General features: G+C 33.7%; 1 protein-coding gene across 1 annotated transcript; it reads left to right on the top strand.

Moving 5' to 3' along the window:
• Window positions 1–3,844: 3,844 nt before the first annotated feature.
• On the top strand, window positions 3,845–14,057 carry LOC134537279 (chymotrypsin-like protease CTRL-1). Its single transcript, XM_063377552.1, has 4 exons — window positions 3,845–3,935; window positions 6,376–6,474; window positions 11,794–11,933; window positions 13,882–14,057. Exons 1-4 carry the CDS (start codon window positions 3,845–3,847, stop codon window positions 14,053–14,055), a joined length of 504 nt encoding a protein of 167 aa, XP_063233622.1. The 3' UTR covers window positions 14,056–14,057.
• Window positions 14,058–14,425: the final 368 nt, after the last annotated feature.

Raw genomic sequence — 14,425 nt, 5'->3', positions numbered from 1 at the left:
CCTTAAGTTTATCAACGGTTTTGCAGAATCTAAGGCACTCGAGTTTTATCCATGGCCAAAAAAAATAAGGTCTTTATGATCCATTAAGATATATTCAACCTTCGGAAATAAATTTTGTTGTGCAAATCTAGTGAGATATCTATCCGAGTAAGATCTAAGAGTGAGTAAAATCACCTCGTGAAAAAAGAACAGATTGTTAAATACAAGGTATAGGCTATTTTAGGTAGATTTCGAAGAGAGACTACCTACTGTAACCATTACTATAGTGCGACTTCTAGAAATAGTTTTGTATTGTTTTTCGTTTCATTGTCCATATCCCCCAAAACCATCGTCAACTCAAATTTTATACGGACACGATAACTGCCGTAATTTTTCACAAATCACTTCTAAACTGATACATAAAATTAAATATGGAAAATCTCGGTCGGATTCGTTAATGCGCCGAATTCTACAAAAGCGGTTAAAATGTGAAAGTTTTTTTTGAAAAACAGTAAAATCACTATATCTCCCATAATATGTCAAATATCGCATATGTTTGAACGTGTTATAACTCTTTGGATTTATATCAAAAACTTTTGTCAAAATACATTTTTGTTACGACCAATTATTATTGCAAAGGGTGAAAATAAAAGAATTGACATTTAAAAAAAAAATTTAGTAGGTATACTATCAAATCCGTTATAATTTATTGTAAAAACACTAAATATTATCTCAAACTATTGGCTGAAAAAATTTTTGATGAGATGAACTGCTGCACTAAAAACAGGGAAAGTTTTAATTTTAAAAAAAATTCAACTTCTGTACGATCTAATTTGTTCAAATTTATTTTAAACCATGTTAATATTATTCTAAGCCTTAGTCCAAAGAAAATTTTTACACGTCTACGTTTTACTGCAAGGGGAAAAAATAGAGTTTGAAGGGGAAACAATTCACAACTTCCTCAGTAGGCATAATATGAACAATCGTTCTAAGCTCTTAAATTCTGGATGCATGGAGTTAAAATCATTAGAAACATTTCCGCTACATGGAATATGAGAAAATGTTTTAGCGATTATTTTGGAATATTGGATATTGAAGAAAAATATGATATGTATATTAAGTTTAATAAATTTTCGTGAAGTTTATAGAAGTTTCCAGAATACGAAGGTGCTTCGAAATCTACCTACACCTGTAGGCTATGTCAAGAGGGAATTTTTTTTCAATTCTATCCAGAAAAATATTTCTCGCAGATGGAAGATTTAAGTACTTACAATTTATTGCGCATGTTTAAATGTAAACTATTATTTTATAGTATTTGTTTAAAAAATTCAACCATATAACTCCACGAACAGCATGAGTACACTTTTTGAAAAACTTACCTATATGAAATATAACAGCATAGCCTCTTTTTTACAAAACACCTCATGAGTCCTACAATTAAAGTAGTTTTATTTCGTTCTAATGTATTGGTTTTCTGCACGAGCACCATTGTTCATTGATTCATGATGTAACTCAACAAAGTTTTAAAAAACAACGTTTGTACTGCACCGAGATGGATGTACCGTTAGAAACAAGAGTAATAAACTGCCTTATAGATATTAGAAAATTAGGTAGGTAATATTTTTCGAAAATTGTCCTGTGCATGGACATAAAAAAACTGCCTTGTGATCGTACGTTTGCTTGTGTGGAAAGAATGATAAGAAAAAAAGGCCGTAATATACGCTCTGTATAAGTATGTTGAGACAGTGGTTGAGTCAGAGCTAAGGAGAACAATTCTAAAATGCAGAGAAAAGGTTTCAAAAAATGTAAGCACAAATTTTATAAACATACCTGTTAGTCAAACTACAGCTATGGGAGGTCTGTGAACAGTGAAGTTAAAATCTGATACTCATTGGGAACCCTTATAAGCCTTCACCACGGTGTAATTTTTGTAGGAAGATTTTATAGAGCCAAGTGTATTGATAATCTTATAAAATATAAAAAATACAACGTTTAAGATGTAAAAAATGATCACAACCATCAACTCATAGAAAACTATTGCAGCGTATCCCAACGAACAAAATTAGTAATACTGCGTAGACTTGGCAGTCTGGCCTTTCACATATATGGTTGGTGATTATGAATGCAGAATAATTTCTTAAAAGATAGAAACAATTTATTTAATTTTCTACTCCAGGTGACATAATTGATTGTTTAAGTATATTTAAAAGTGGAACATGTTTCAAATGTTTCTGTATACCACGATTACATTAAAGCAGTTGTTATTAGTAAGTTTATAATTTTGTGTTATTTTATAACTAATAAATAAACCAAATATTGTTACGAATGTTTTATCCAGCAAATACATCAGTTAATAAAGAAAACATAATATAAATAAAGAAATAACTACTAAGCTTAGTTTTTTTATTTAATACAAATACCAACTTGGTAGATTGTTATAACAAAAAGTAGTTAATTGTATTTTTATTTACAATTTATATAGTATAAGGTTTTACACTTAAAAATAAGATTTTTAAAATATGTTGTACAAGCTATCATTGATACAGACGTATTTTTTATTTGTGACAAAAACATAACTCTACATAAATCCTATGGTTCTAGAAGTATTATATTTTGCACAGGAGTTCCTCATATAACGTAACGAGCACTAAGGGAGGATTTTAGAAAATTCTTCACCTAAGAGTGTTACGCCCCTCGTGCCTCAGAAAGAAATTATTTTAAATTAATTAAAAAGGCCTTGGAAACTGCTGGGCACAAATAATAAAAAAAATAAAGTTATTTACCAGAGATGGCATGAGGTGGAGAACAAGACAATTTGTAACTACCTGTACAAAAGCAACTTGGGAGCTAGTGGATTGTTTAAATAGAATAAGGTGTATTATAAATAAATAAACCCTACATAAATAGCTTGGTCTATAGGTTCCCTGTTTTACTATAAAATGTAAATTAAAACTTTTTTTCTTTGTTTTGGTATTAAAATTAAGGAAATTAACACATAACAAGAAGGAGGGCCGGCCTGATATTATTAATAACATATTTATATTATATTATGATAAACAAAAACAAAATTGAAATATTCCACCTTATTAGATTCCTTAGATAATCACATAAATAACAGTCTCATTGATTTTACATATTCTCGTCGATTAAGTTCTTAAGGCACTGTTCGCTGGTAGGCCAGTCATTGAGTTAATTTAGTTCGTAGATTCAAAGGGGGAGATGTTCTCTTTAAATTATCACCCGGGTCTTCAAGGTAAGATGTCGGGCCTGGAAAGATCTCTTCTAAAGAGACTCGGAGCTCGATGCCCACCACAACATGCTGGGAGCAAATTCGTCCCCCCACACTTGGACCCTGTCTGAAACACAAGTCAATTTAGACGAATTAGACCTGCTTCCAGACAGTCAAACACAGTCGGCGCGAAAAGGCCAACAAACGGGGATTCGGGGAGGAATAATACAGGATTATTCTCCAAACAGGGTGTAGCTCCAGGGCTCAGGAGATGTCTCGCGCCGACAATCAAATGGCGCGGACCGAAAATACCGCGGATGACATGCCAGAAATCGTCATTTGGAATAATAAAAAAATGAATAAAGTATAAACTAAGACATGACTTGTACTAATTGTTTCTACTGACTGGCTACTGGCTACTACTGAAATTTAGCTGGGATCACATCCCTTAAACCTGCTGACTACATATCTTATGAACACGAATTCGCCATTGCCGCGAAAAGCCTCTTAACACAGAGGACGCCGAGATGACGCGGTAGTAGCCGAAGTCAAAGTACTAAATCCCGGTGGCGGATAAAACTTCTAATTAAAACGGACGGTCGGCCCTAGGGAAAAGGATGGGGAAGGTTCGGTTCTATGCCGAACACATCCGAAGGTAACCGAGTGGTCGTAGCCACGAGTTCAGTTGTTTGCGCCGAAGGACGACTGCTGCGGTCTCTACCGGCGGGTACAGAAAGCACCATACAATCGACTATTACAGGCCGCGAGAAGGAAGCATAGGGCCTTATGGCGCCGCGGCGCTGCTTTCTAGCGGCGTAAAGGGGAACTAACTGAGGAATTGAGCTGACTCGCCACCAGGTGTCGCGAGCGTGTGCTCTGCGCGCTGGCGACCAGGGCCGAAGTTACTTTTTCCTGTCGCTAGGTGTCGTTGAGGGCTCTGTAGCACAAGGGCGATGTCCTTGGATTAGGCCATCGTCTTGGCGAGTTCACGTACGGTCAATGATCCCGGTTAAGGATTCTTAGAATTAAGAGTGGGGGGAGGGTGGACAAAAAACGCCACGAGGCTGGGAACGGAGGTCCACGGGATCCTCGTTCGTGCTGTGACACGCTAGTCTCAGCGGGTCTCTAAGAAAAAGAGCTTGCAGGCCAGAAGCTGCTCTATGCTGTTTTATTCATGCAGGGAATTAATAATACAAACCCGGGACGTGACTGCAGGCGAGAGAAACGCCATACGGGCTGCTAACGTCTACATTCGACTAGCAAAAAAAATCGGATAGGTCCCTAAGAAAGGTGCTTCGGGCCACTGGCACAAAGTTTTACAACGTAGAGTACACCAGCCTTACAAAGAGTATCACCCTATGGTAACCAAAATATATAGAAAAAAAAATTCTTACAAAAATTATTTAAAATTATAATCAAAACGTGCCGAAGTTCCTAATTTCCGGCACAGTCGTTTCTACGAAGAACCCTTATTTATTATTAAGAGCATTATTTTTAGAATAGTCCACAAAATTAAGTTATTTCCAATAGTCCAGTTACAATGTTTCTTTACAGACTAGTAGGCTTAATTATGTAACCGATTCTCTCATCGTACACATTATGCCAATTTTGATTGCCCATATATTTTATTAAATATGGTTACCTGTTAGCCATACGAGTGTGTTAATGTTATTTAATGCATAAAAGTTATTTGAGTCAGTTTATGTTTAAATTTTTCTGTCGCGAACCATCAAAACACCTTCTACATGAAAGTGCTAACCATGGAGGGAAGAAGACATGGTTCTGCGTTCAATCTTTGCTTTGTAAATAAGTGAAGTAAAATTGATTGCGACCCCCTACCCATATTTACCATCGGTTTAGAAACACCTTTTAGTTATGATGCAGTTTAAAATGCTTACTTGCTGAATTGTTGTTAAACAATTTAATTTAACAATTATTATTGTCATTACTGTTCTACTTAGTGAGTTTCTTTCACGAAATTAAAAAAAAAATATTAAAAAAATGGTTGTTTGTAAAGTCGGTTTACGGACGATAGTTTAACGTAACAACGTCATAACAAAACATGGATGAAATGATTGATCCAGAAGAAAAGGGAATATATTCGGCCTGATACTAAGCCGTAATAGGTTTTTGCAACCAAACCATTTAGGCATTAAAAATATTATATTCTTTGAGGAAGAATTTTTTTAAATTTTTCTATCTTTTGTATGATAAAATCTACCTCTGCATACTTTTATAAATAAAATTGAATTATTTTTGTTGAATTATCATTATTTTGTATGGATACAAAGGAGTGAAATGAAATGTACAATTTAATTAATAAATTTACTTTTATTTGCATTCATTAATTCAAATATATTTATTTCTTTTGAAGTGTCACGCGCGGTATTTATTTTTACAAGTATAAAAAAAATATTCGCATCGGCCGAGATCCGAACCGTCACCTTAGAAATGATATTGTACGCAGCTGACCACTCAGCCAAGAGGCCATATTAAAAGCTGCTGTTTCAGATGATGTATACACATTTATAAAATTTTTGTTTTGTGTTATGGGAGTTTTAAAAACGTATGTAGTCCGCCATATTTATTTCATATATTGGTAGGCGAGAAATTAAAAATATATTGTCGGCTGCAAATCGGTGAACGATCGTTAAATTACATAATATTAATAATTCAAACGACGAAAATTTGATTGAAAAGTCAATTCGATTGTTCTTCCAATCGAGTGGAAGAGAGATGCCACGCATGCGTACAATGAGCAAAACAGGACACATCCGTAGTGGGACATCCGTAGTGGGACATCTGTAGTGGGACAATTTTTCGTGCGTGCAGCCAGCGTTCATCGATTTATTAGACGTTGTCACGTCAAAAAACTATGGTTTGTTTTTCTAACAACTTTATAACGAAAGTGACGTCAACTTAATAAGTGACAACCATTCCGTATATTTTTAGGGTTATACCTCTATCATGCCAAATGCGATCACTTGAAATTTCTGTTGACAATTTTTGGGACCAAACAATTGTTTTACTGCGCATCTTGGACTCATCATATATATAATGTGTGTTACAGATTTGAAAACTCTTTGCCTCGTTTCCACAAGTGAACGATATGCGTCATGTAGAATAGTAAACATGGCAAATAAATATGATTCTCTGTTTTGTTTCAGACTTCATAAACGCTGTGAGGCTTCCCCGCAACGCACAGGCCGCTACCACCTTCGCCGGGGCAGCTGCGATCGTCAGCGGCTTCGGAAGAATCAACAGCGGTAGGTTTGGGTATAAGTACTAGGGATTAACGTCTAAATTAATTGTGCAAATAACATAACATTTTCACACACTGCATGTTTTCATCTAACATTCCCACAAATAACTATAGCCAGAAGATTTTCAATTGTAGCGTGTTGCCTAAAGTTTCTGAAGTATGCATGCCGAAGGATTTAATATAATTTTAAGACTAATATCTACAATTAGTTTGAAAATTTAAATCTATCACTTCACACAATAGATGTAATTTCATGATAAATTTTTTTTACATAAATTGGTAATAATAATAAATTAAACTTTATTTTTTTACTTAAAAAAATTATTAAATATTACTGTCATTTAGTTTTTCTTAGTGTAGCGAATGTTACATTATTTACAGTCTTGAAAGTATTGTTATTGAAATGATTAATTATTTAGATAAATATTTCCAATAGAGTTAAAAAGACTATTAAAATAGTATAATTAATATCTTGCTTCTTTTACTGACCTACTTCGAGAAATTATAAGCGCTTTTTGTCTATATAGCGCGTGCGTTAATAAATAAATAATAGTTTAAAAAACTAAAAAACACGCTTGATATAGAAAACCAAACTAAAAAATAGAAAATAAATTTTAATAAATTTGAATTAAGAGTAGTGTAAATTTTTTTATAAATATAAATTAATAATAGTGTAAATAAGAAAATAATATTTTTATTTTAAAAAAATGTGTGGTGCTTGGTATCAATAGTTATAAATATTTTATTAACAGATATGGGTAGAAGGATTATCATTTCGATAATATCTTAAAAAGCACCCCACGCTCTTTTTTTTTAAATAAAATGCATTATTTTCTTATTTACACTATTATTAATTTATATTTATAAAAATTTTTTACACTACTCTTAATTCAAATTTATAAAAATTTATTTTCTATTTTTTAGTTTGGTTTTCTATATAAAGCGTGTTTTTTTTTAGTTTTTTAAACTATTATTTATTTTCTACTTTTTAGTTTGGTTTATTTATAAAAGTGTTTTTTTTTCCCTCAATTTCTTCCAGGTAAAAATCCTTAAACTCTTAAGGTTTACTCTCTATCCAAATATGTTTTTGGATATATCATCTGTAAAACGTATCCATATTTTCCGTGTTTGATGTTTTTTATTTAATGATTTACTGACCTTGGCATAGTTTGGAGTATTTGTAACTGCTTGGTGTAGATTTGCAGGTTGGTGTTGAAGTGGAATTTCAAAAATTTGCTTGTCAGGTGTAGCTATTGAGGTTATGCATATGGTGTTTGATTTCCCATCTGCTGCTGGTTTCACAGCTAAATCAAACTTCAATTTTTCCATGTTTCGTGAAATATTTGCAGAAAATGTTGTTTTATAATAATAACTCTCGGTTAATTGGTAAAATGAAACAAAGACGTAATTGTGTTTCTCCTTTTAACGAAAGAAACAACATTTAAAGCACTTAGTTCAGGTTTTTTTTTCTTCATATTTTTTACAAATATAGATAATATTCTCTTCAAGAAAGTATATTGTTCACAATAATCATAACCCACTCTCGCGTTTGATTTAATTAAATGTCACAATATATAGTAGGCTTTGTTTATATTGCGCCAAAGACAAACTGGAAGAAAAGAGTTCGCACATGAGCGAAATGGTTTTCTGTACATATATGTCTTTATTTCATTTTACCTATTAATTGACAAAAATCTTATTTTGCAAATTGATTAATGGAATAATCTTATCAAATTAGTGTATTGTCATCGGTCCTCGATAAATCTACAAAGTTTCAATGAAATCTGGCCGTTTAAAGTGGGTCAAAATCGCACCCAAATGAGACGGTTACAAACATACAAAAAACATACAAACAAACAAACAAACATACAGGTGAAGTTAATATAAAGCGTGTAAATTGCTCCAACTAGTTTAACAAAAAAAATTTCAATTAAAAAAAAATCATATTATTTGTCATTGAATAACCGAAAATCAAAATTCTAACTTCACAATTTAAGAGGCCGTGTCACAAATTTGCGCTCCTATCTATATCAATGTTATTTTAAAAGGCAGTTTTTCTCAAAGTCTATAAGAGGTAGGGGCCGGAAATTTTGCCTACTGAAAGTATACAATACATTTAACATAACCGCTTTTTTCAAATTTAGTTATCATATCATATATTATTTCTGTGATGAAAATAATATTATCAATATTTTGATTTGTCCAGATACATTGAAATTTTGCTTATATTTATAATTATTTAGCAAAAACTGAAAACGCCATTGAAATGTATTGCACATTACCTTCCGATCAGTGTCTTCATGATCATGATGGGTTTATAAACCTGGGTGTAATCAAGTCTTTAACAATTACATGACAACATTTATACTTAATAATTTGGAGATATGCCTTTTCTATCCTCAGCCCCTGAGCTTTTACTATCTGGTCTGGCGACGGACCTGACACTCTTCAACCACCCCAGGGGTCTCCGATTGCACATCTTATCAAAAAAAAAAGCTGTTCGTTCATTTGTTTTTGTGTTCGAGCGAAGGTTTACTTCTCCATAAGTGCCACAGACTTCACACATTTATGCCAAGGGAATATTCCGCTGATGTGACGCTATACGAATGTATTATTCGCGACCATACAACTTTTTTGTTTGTCATCGGGAAAATGACGCAACAGTTTGATTTTTTGTGGTGATATAAAATAAATTTTCTTGCTAGGGAATGTTCATTTTGAATTGAGCATTTTTAAATGTCAGCGTAGAATATGCTTATCTGCCCATTTTGTTTCTTTCCATAATAATGAGTAAAGTTAACATTCTCATAGACATTTTATTATATTCGTTTGCCGTCCAAGTACAAATGTCACACTATATCGCACGTAATTCTATTTTTTACTAATTTGTTAGTTGTCATTTTATTTAAGTTATAAATAACAGTAATAAAATTATTACTTAATAGTCCAGAATAGAGATTGAGTTATTATTCATTTAATAGGAGTTTAAAATATGGTACTACATACATATTTATATTATCTTGTTGTCTTCTTTGTAACTTTACTGGAAGAATGGCATTTGGTATGTATGTTAACTCACAATGAAAATACTTCAGAAGTACTCAATTAACAGTGAACAACCTAGGGCCTATACTAATTTCATTATGTTCATGAAATATAATTGATATTACTAATAATGAACTGTATGTGTTTTGCGTAGAGATATCGTACGAACTGTATGTGGTCCAGACCAACATTAGCTAAGACTCTGTAAATAAGTAATTTCAGTTAATGTGTAGAGAATATTAAAAGTTAGAAATAATGATATATATATATAAAACAATGCAGAGTAATCAGCATAAAAATAGAAGTTGTTTTTACGTAGCGCCTACTGGAATGTATATTTTGTGTTGAATTATGTGGTATGATTAGTATTCTCTTATTGTAAGATGTGTTTTGTTAAAATCTTATAAAACATCACTTACTGTTGAAGGATTTTCATTTTTTTTGTGATGATCTTACTTAAACAAGTTTTAATTATATTACACATGTATATTTTAAAAGCATTTTAATGTATACTTATAGAATTGTAATAGGCTTTATACGGACTCTCACGATGCATGTGAGCATCTATAATTAATAGAGACCGGAAAAATTCGCGGATTCATTCGGCGATAGGCTAGAAGTCAAATACATATACCTTTTAGATGATTTTGCTATTGGCTTACTGTTCATCTGGACGAATCTCAACCAATTATAAAACACCAACCAAAGAAGGATCGAATCACAGACAAACAAGCTGAGACGACTAACAAGTCAGCAGCAAATGAACTGCCGTTATTTGCCCGAGTGTACAGGGGAATGTGCAGTCTATCCTGAAGGCCGTCGAAACCGCGAATTTTTCCGGTCCCTAATCTACATCAATATTATGGCCGTTTCACAAGATCAAATATTTATTGAATTCAATCTGTTGCATTCATTGTACATGATTTTCGATATGTACATTGAATTCAATACAAATTGAAGATGTTACTCAACTAAGCTTATTCTTATTAACTTATAAGTATTTTGTTTGTTCAGTACATAAAAGTAAAAAATTCGTTATTATTTAAATAATGAGCATCTTTAAGCAATAACGTTTTCAAAATATTTACATAAACATAATGGAATATATTTTTTAAATACTTTATATCTACGATCACATCAACGGCAGTATTATGTAATCAATGAGGTAATGAAATATCCTGAAAGGATATTTTCTTCTCTGTAAAGTAAATTTGTAATGCAGCCCTCTTAATGTTAGTCTTGTGAGTTATTTCGTCTTCTAATATGCTACAGCAATGTATAAAATTAAGTTTTGTTAGTGTTTTAGTCTTGTGTAATGTGATAAATTCAATATTTTTTTTGTATGTTCGTATTCATAAAGGTAGGCTACATATCGTATTAAGATAAATAGTAATATTTGTAAATTTAAATTCTTTGAAACAACGTCGATAAGAGGTTCACCTACCTCTGTTAAACTGTATGATGGTGCATTGTAAAAAATTAGGTAGTCTGACTTAAGTGAGATTGTATTTAGATTGTGTGTGATGCATATGCAATATCTAAGCATATGCATTTATGTTATTATCCTTTTAAAACGTTACATGATGAATTTCGTATACTTTTTAATGTCAACTAACATTATTTTTCACGGACTATTACATCCAGATAAAGAATAATTACCACATGTTTGAAGATTAATTGTATTCCGATACGTTTAAAGTATTAAAATTTTTAGTTTTAGTTTTAGATACGACTCATACTACATTTGTTAAAGTGAGGTTTCTTGATTCTGAATCCCTGCATCTGCAATTTCCTAGTGAGCCGCCGGTCAGATTGTCATCCTCTCAGATTGTCGAGGAACCAGATACATTTTTCGTCGAGTAAACTCGAGCTGTCAACCTTCCCACTAATCATGTGATAAGGGTATAGTAGCTTTATCACGCGCTGCGGCTACAGTTCCTTCGGTTGAAAAAGCCACTAAATCTCACTGTTAAAAGAGAGAACTTCTAGAGCAGAATATTGGAAATAAACATTTACTGACACGGCCTCTTAATTTCGGAACAATAGAAGTGAAAACAGGTTTTGTGATATTCAGCCGAATTCTTGAGCACTTTTGGAAAATACACTATGTAATGATTAATAAATCAGTATGACTTCAGTTTAAAGAAATACTATAACCAAAAAATTACATACTGGGTTTACAGTAAACTTTTTAAGTTTTCTGGTTATTCGAAGATGATCAACTATTAGCATTTTTAGAGCAACAATTTTGAAAATAAATTTGTACTTCATTCCGCAGCTAACAACTTTATCTCATCCAACCTGCTGTTCGCCGAAGTGCAGGTCATTGCGAACACCGTGTGCGCCAGCACTTTCGGCGCCGCCATTCAAGCCACCAACATCTGCAGCATCGGCACCAACGGAAGGAGCCCTTGCAACGTGAGTCATGCCTCAGATGATGCCCCAGGGGCATCCCACCCTTGATGATTGGCTTTGATCTTGTAATGTTTGCTGTGCCTTCACGTTTGGTTATTTGATTAATGTTCCTTAACATCGAAGTTTTAATTTTAAAATGGCTAGATCTGTACCAAGCGGTTGTGCTACCTGCTCTAACATGGGATGATGTTAACCAACTACCTAACTACCTTTCCTAAAGAAGTAGCCATTCAGGAATGTTTTATTTGATTTCATGTAGTCGCCAGTTTTTGTAAAATAATTAATTTTTATTTTTAAAATTTCTGTTTACCTGGGTGAATTTTAAATCCACAGCGTAGCTCAACTGTTCATTTTTTTGCTTTGTTAACCAAAGATTTAGGAAAGGAAGTTTTACTTTTTTCTCATATTTCCGTGGATATCTTAATGGTTGTATGCTTGAAGAAATTAATGAAAACAATCAAAAATGGTTTTAATTTAACCCAGGTGTCTTACACATTATTTTATTTTCTGGATTGACCCAGGGTATGTTCAAAGTTGGCCATGAATGAGATAGTTACATGTGGATATACCAGGGGTGGCAATGCACACATTATTTCATGGATACTGCATTAATCAGATTTAATTTCCAGCTGATAGCCTACGCAATGTTTGTGATACACCAATAACGTTTTGTGAAGTGTATTGTTTGCATTGTGGAAAAAGTTCTAAAAGACTGACTTCTCTTTGCAGTTCTGTTTTACAAGCCGGAAGTTCTAATTCATACTTATTAACCATTCCCAAGCTTGGTCGAATAAATCTTTCGCTATATTTTGAATGTTGCCATAGGGAAGCCATCTTTTCACAGACGAGAGAGAGAAATGCCCGATCGTGCATCTTCGTTTTTTTTTTGTTCATTGTTAATAAATATGGCGGTGTTGATAAAAGGAAAGACCATAAACAAGGCAACGGTATTTATTTGTACGCCACCATATTTTTCGTTTGCCTTGTGACCGTGAATGTTTATTTTGGAACACTCGTGGTAACTAATGGTCAATTAGGTTAGGTTAGCTACATTATAAATACTTAAAAAAATTGTGGACTGTTGATTTGGTTAGGATAGCTACATTAAAGGTACTGTGAAATCATGTAAACAGTTTCCTAGCACTGGATAGCTACATATTAAAAAGTTATTTGCTAAGAAACCATAAAATGATTTTACATTATTTTTAATGTAGCTATACTTACCTAATATAACCCATCCGCAATGTTTTAAAGTATTTATAATGTAGCTTACCTATCCTAATCGACCGCAAAATTTAATGCCACACCGGTATATACAATGAGATAGCATGGCGTATGACGTATGAGTAAGCTACATCCCAAAGAAATACACCTGTTGTGGTACAGAAAAATAAAGCGAGCATGAACTTCGGGGAACTTCGGGTGTGGCTCTCTCGTCTGTGAAATGAAGGCTTCCCGTTGCCATATGGCGATAGTTAGATAAAAGATTATTTAAGTGACGTCACACTCAATCATCTTACTCCATGGTCATAGGCATATAACTGTACCACGGAGGAATAAGACTCTAATGTCCACTTTTGGTCAAAATGCACATTCAAACATAAACTTGACCACCATTTGTCGTCTTTCCAGTAGCATACAACACTATGATATACGATATGTAGAAAATTCACATATTTTGGATAGAAAATATTTGAGTAATTAAGTTAGGTAGTATTTAAAGTTCTTTAAACTGCTATCATGAAAAATTTGGTTTATGTGACATAGCGCATTATGGATCCGAGGTAGAGATTGTTTTTTTAATCTTGTCGAGGAGACTCTTCAGCTAACATAAGCACCAAAAATCATTTGAGTTTCTCGCACTACAGGGTTCTCGAATGCTTGGAAGCAATGGTAAGAGGGGGTAGTCCAGCGGTATCCCTGGTGTGACGTCACGTCTTGTGCCTCGCAGGGCGACAGCGGCGGTCCCCTGGTCGTGAGGGAGGCTGACGGGCTGTTCACTCTGGTGGGAGCCGTGTCCTTCGGCATCCAGAACTGCCCGGCCAACTCCCCGGCATCGTACGTGCGCACCAGCCGCTACCTCGCCTGGATCTCGTCCGCCACCGGCATCGCCATCCGCGCCTGAGGCTCGCTCCTGAGGCTCACTCCTGAGGCTCACTCCTGAGGTTGCTGAGAATCCCCAGGTGCCACCCATGCGCCGAGTGGTGTTTACGAACCATGCGAACAAATGAAAATACAAATAAAATCCTTTTTCAAAAAAAAATATTTTATGTGTTCTTTATTTCCAATTCCTTAATGAAAATCAAGACATTTTACCATCTATTCTTCTGATGATAGTCTTCATGTCCATTAGAAATTATTTCTTTTGATTTGGCGACGTTTACCTAAGATAATAAAGGATTGAGTTTGTATAGTAAAAAAAATGTACAATTTTACACAATACTTCGTTTGTTGAACCAGTTCGAATGACAAAAAGTAAATTCTTATCCAGCCAA

Source organism: Bacillus rossius, chromosome 12, assembly GCF_032445375.1.
Source record: "Bacillus rossius redtenbacheri isolate Brsri chromosome 12, Brsri_v3, whole genome shotgun sequence".
Taxonomy (NCBI): domain Eukaryota; kingdom Metazoa; phylum Arthropoda; class Insecta; order Phasmatodea; family Bacillidae; genus Bacillus; species Bacillus rossius.
This window is presented reverse-complemented; position numbering and strand designations above follow the sequence as displayed.

Bases quoted from the DNA above. Each gene is read 5' to 3' on its own strand.
- LOC134537279 (XM_063377552.1), top strand. From the start codon at position 3,845: ATGCCGAACACATCCGAAGGTAACCGAGTGGTCGTAGCCACGAGTTCA. The intron at 3,936-6,375 runs GTACAGAAAGCA...GTTTTGTTTCAG, and splicing joins GCTGCGGTCTCTACCGGCGG to ACTTCATAAACGCTGTGAGG. The intron at 6,475-11,793 runs GTAGGTTTGGGT...TTCATTCCGCAG, and splicing joins CTTCGGAAGAATCAACAGCG to CTAACAACTTTATCTCATCC.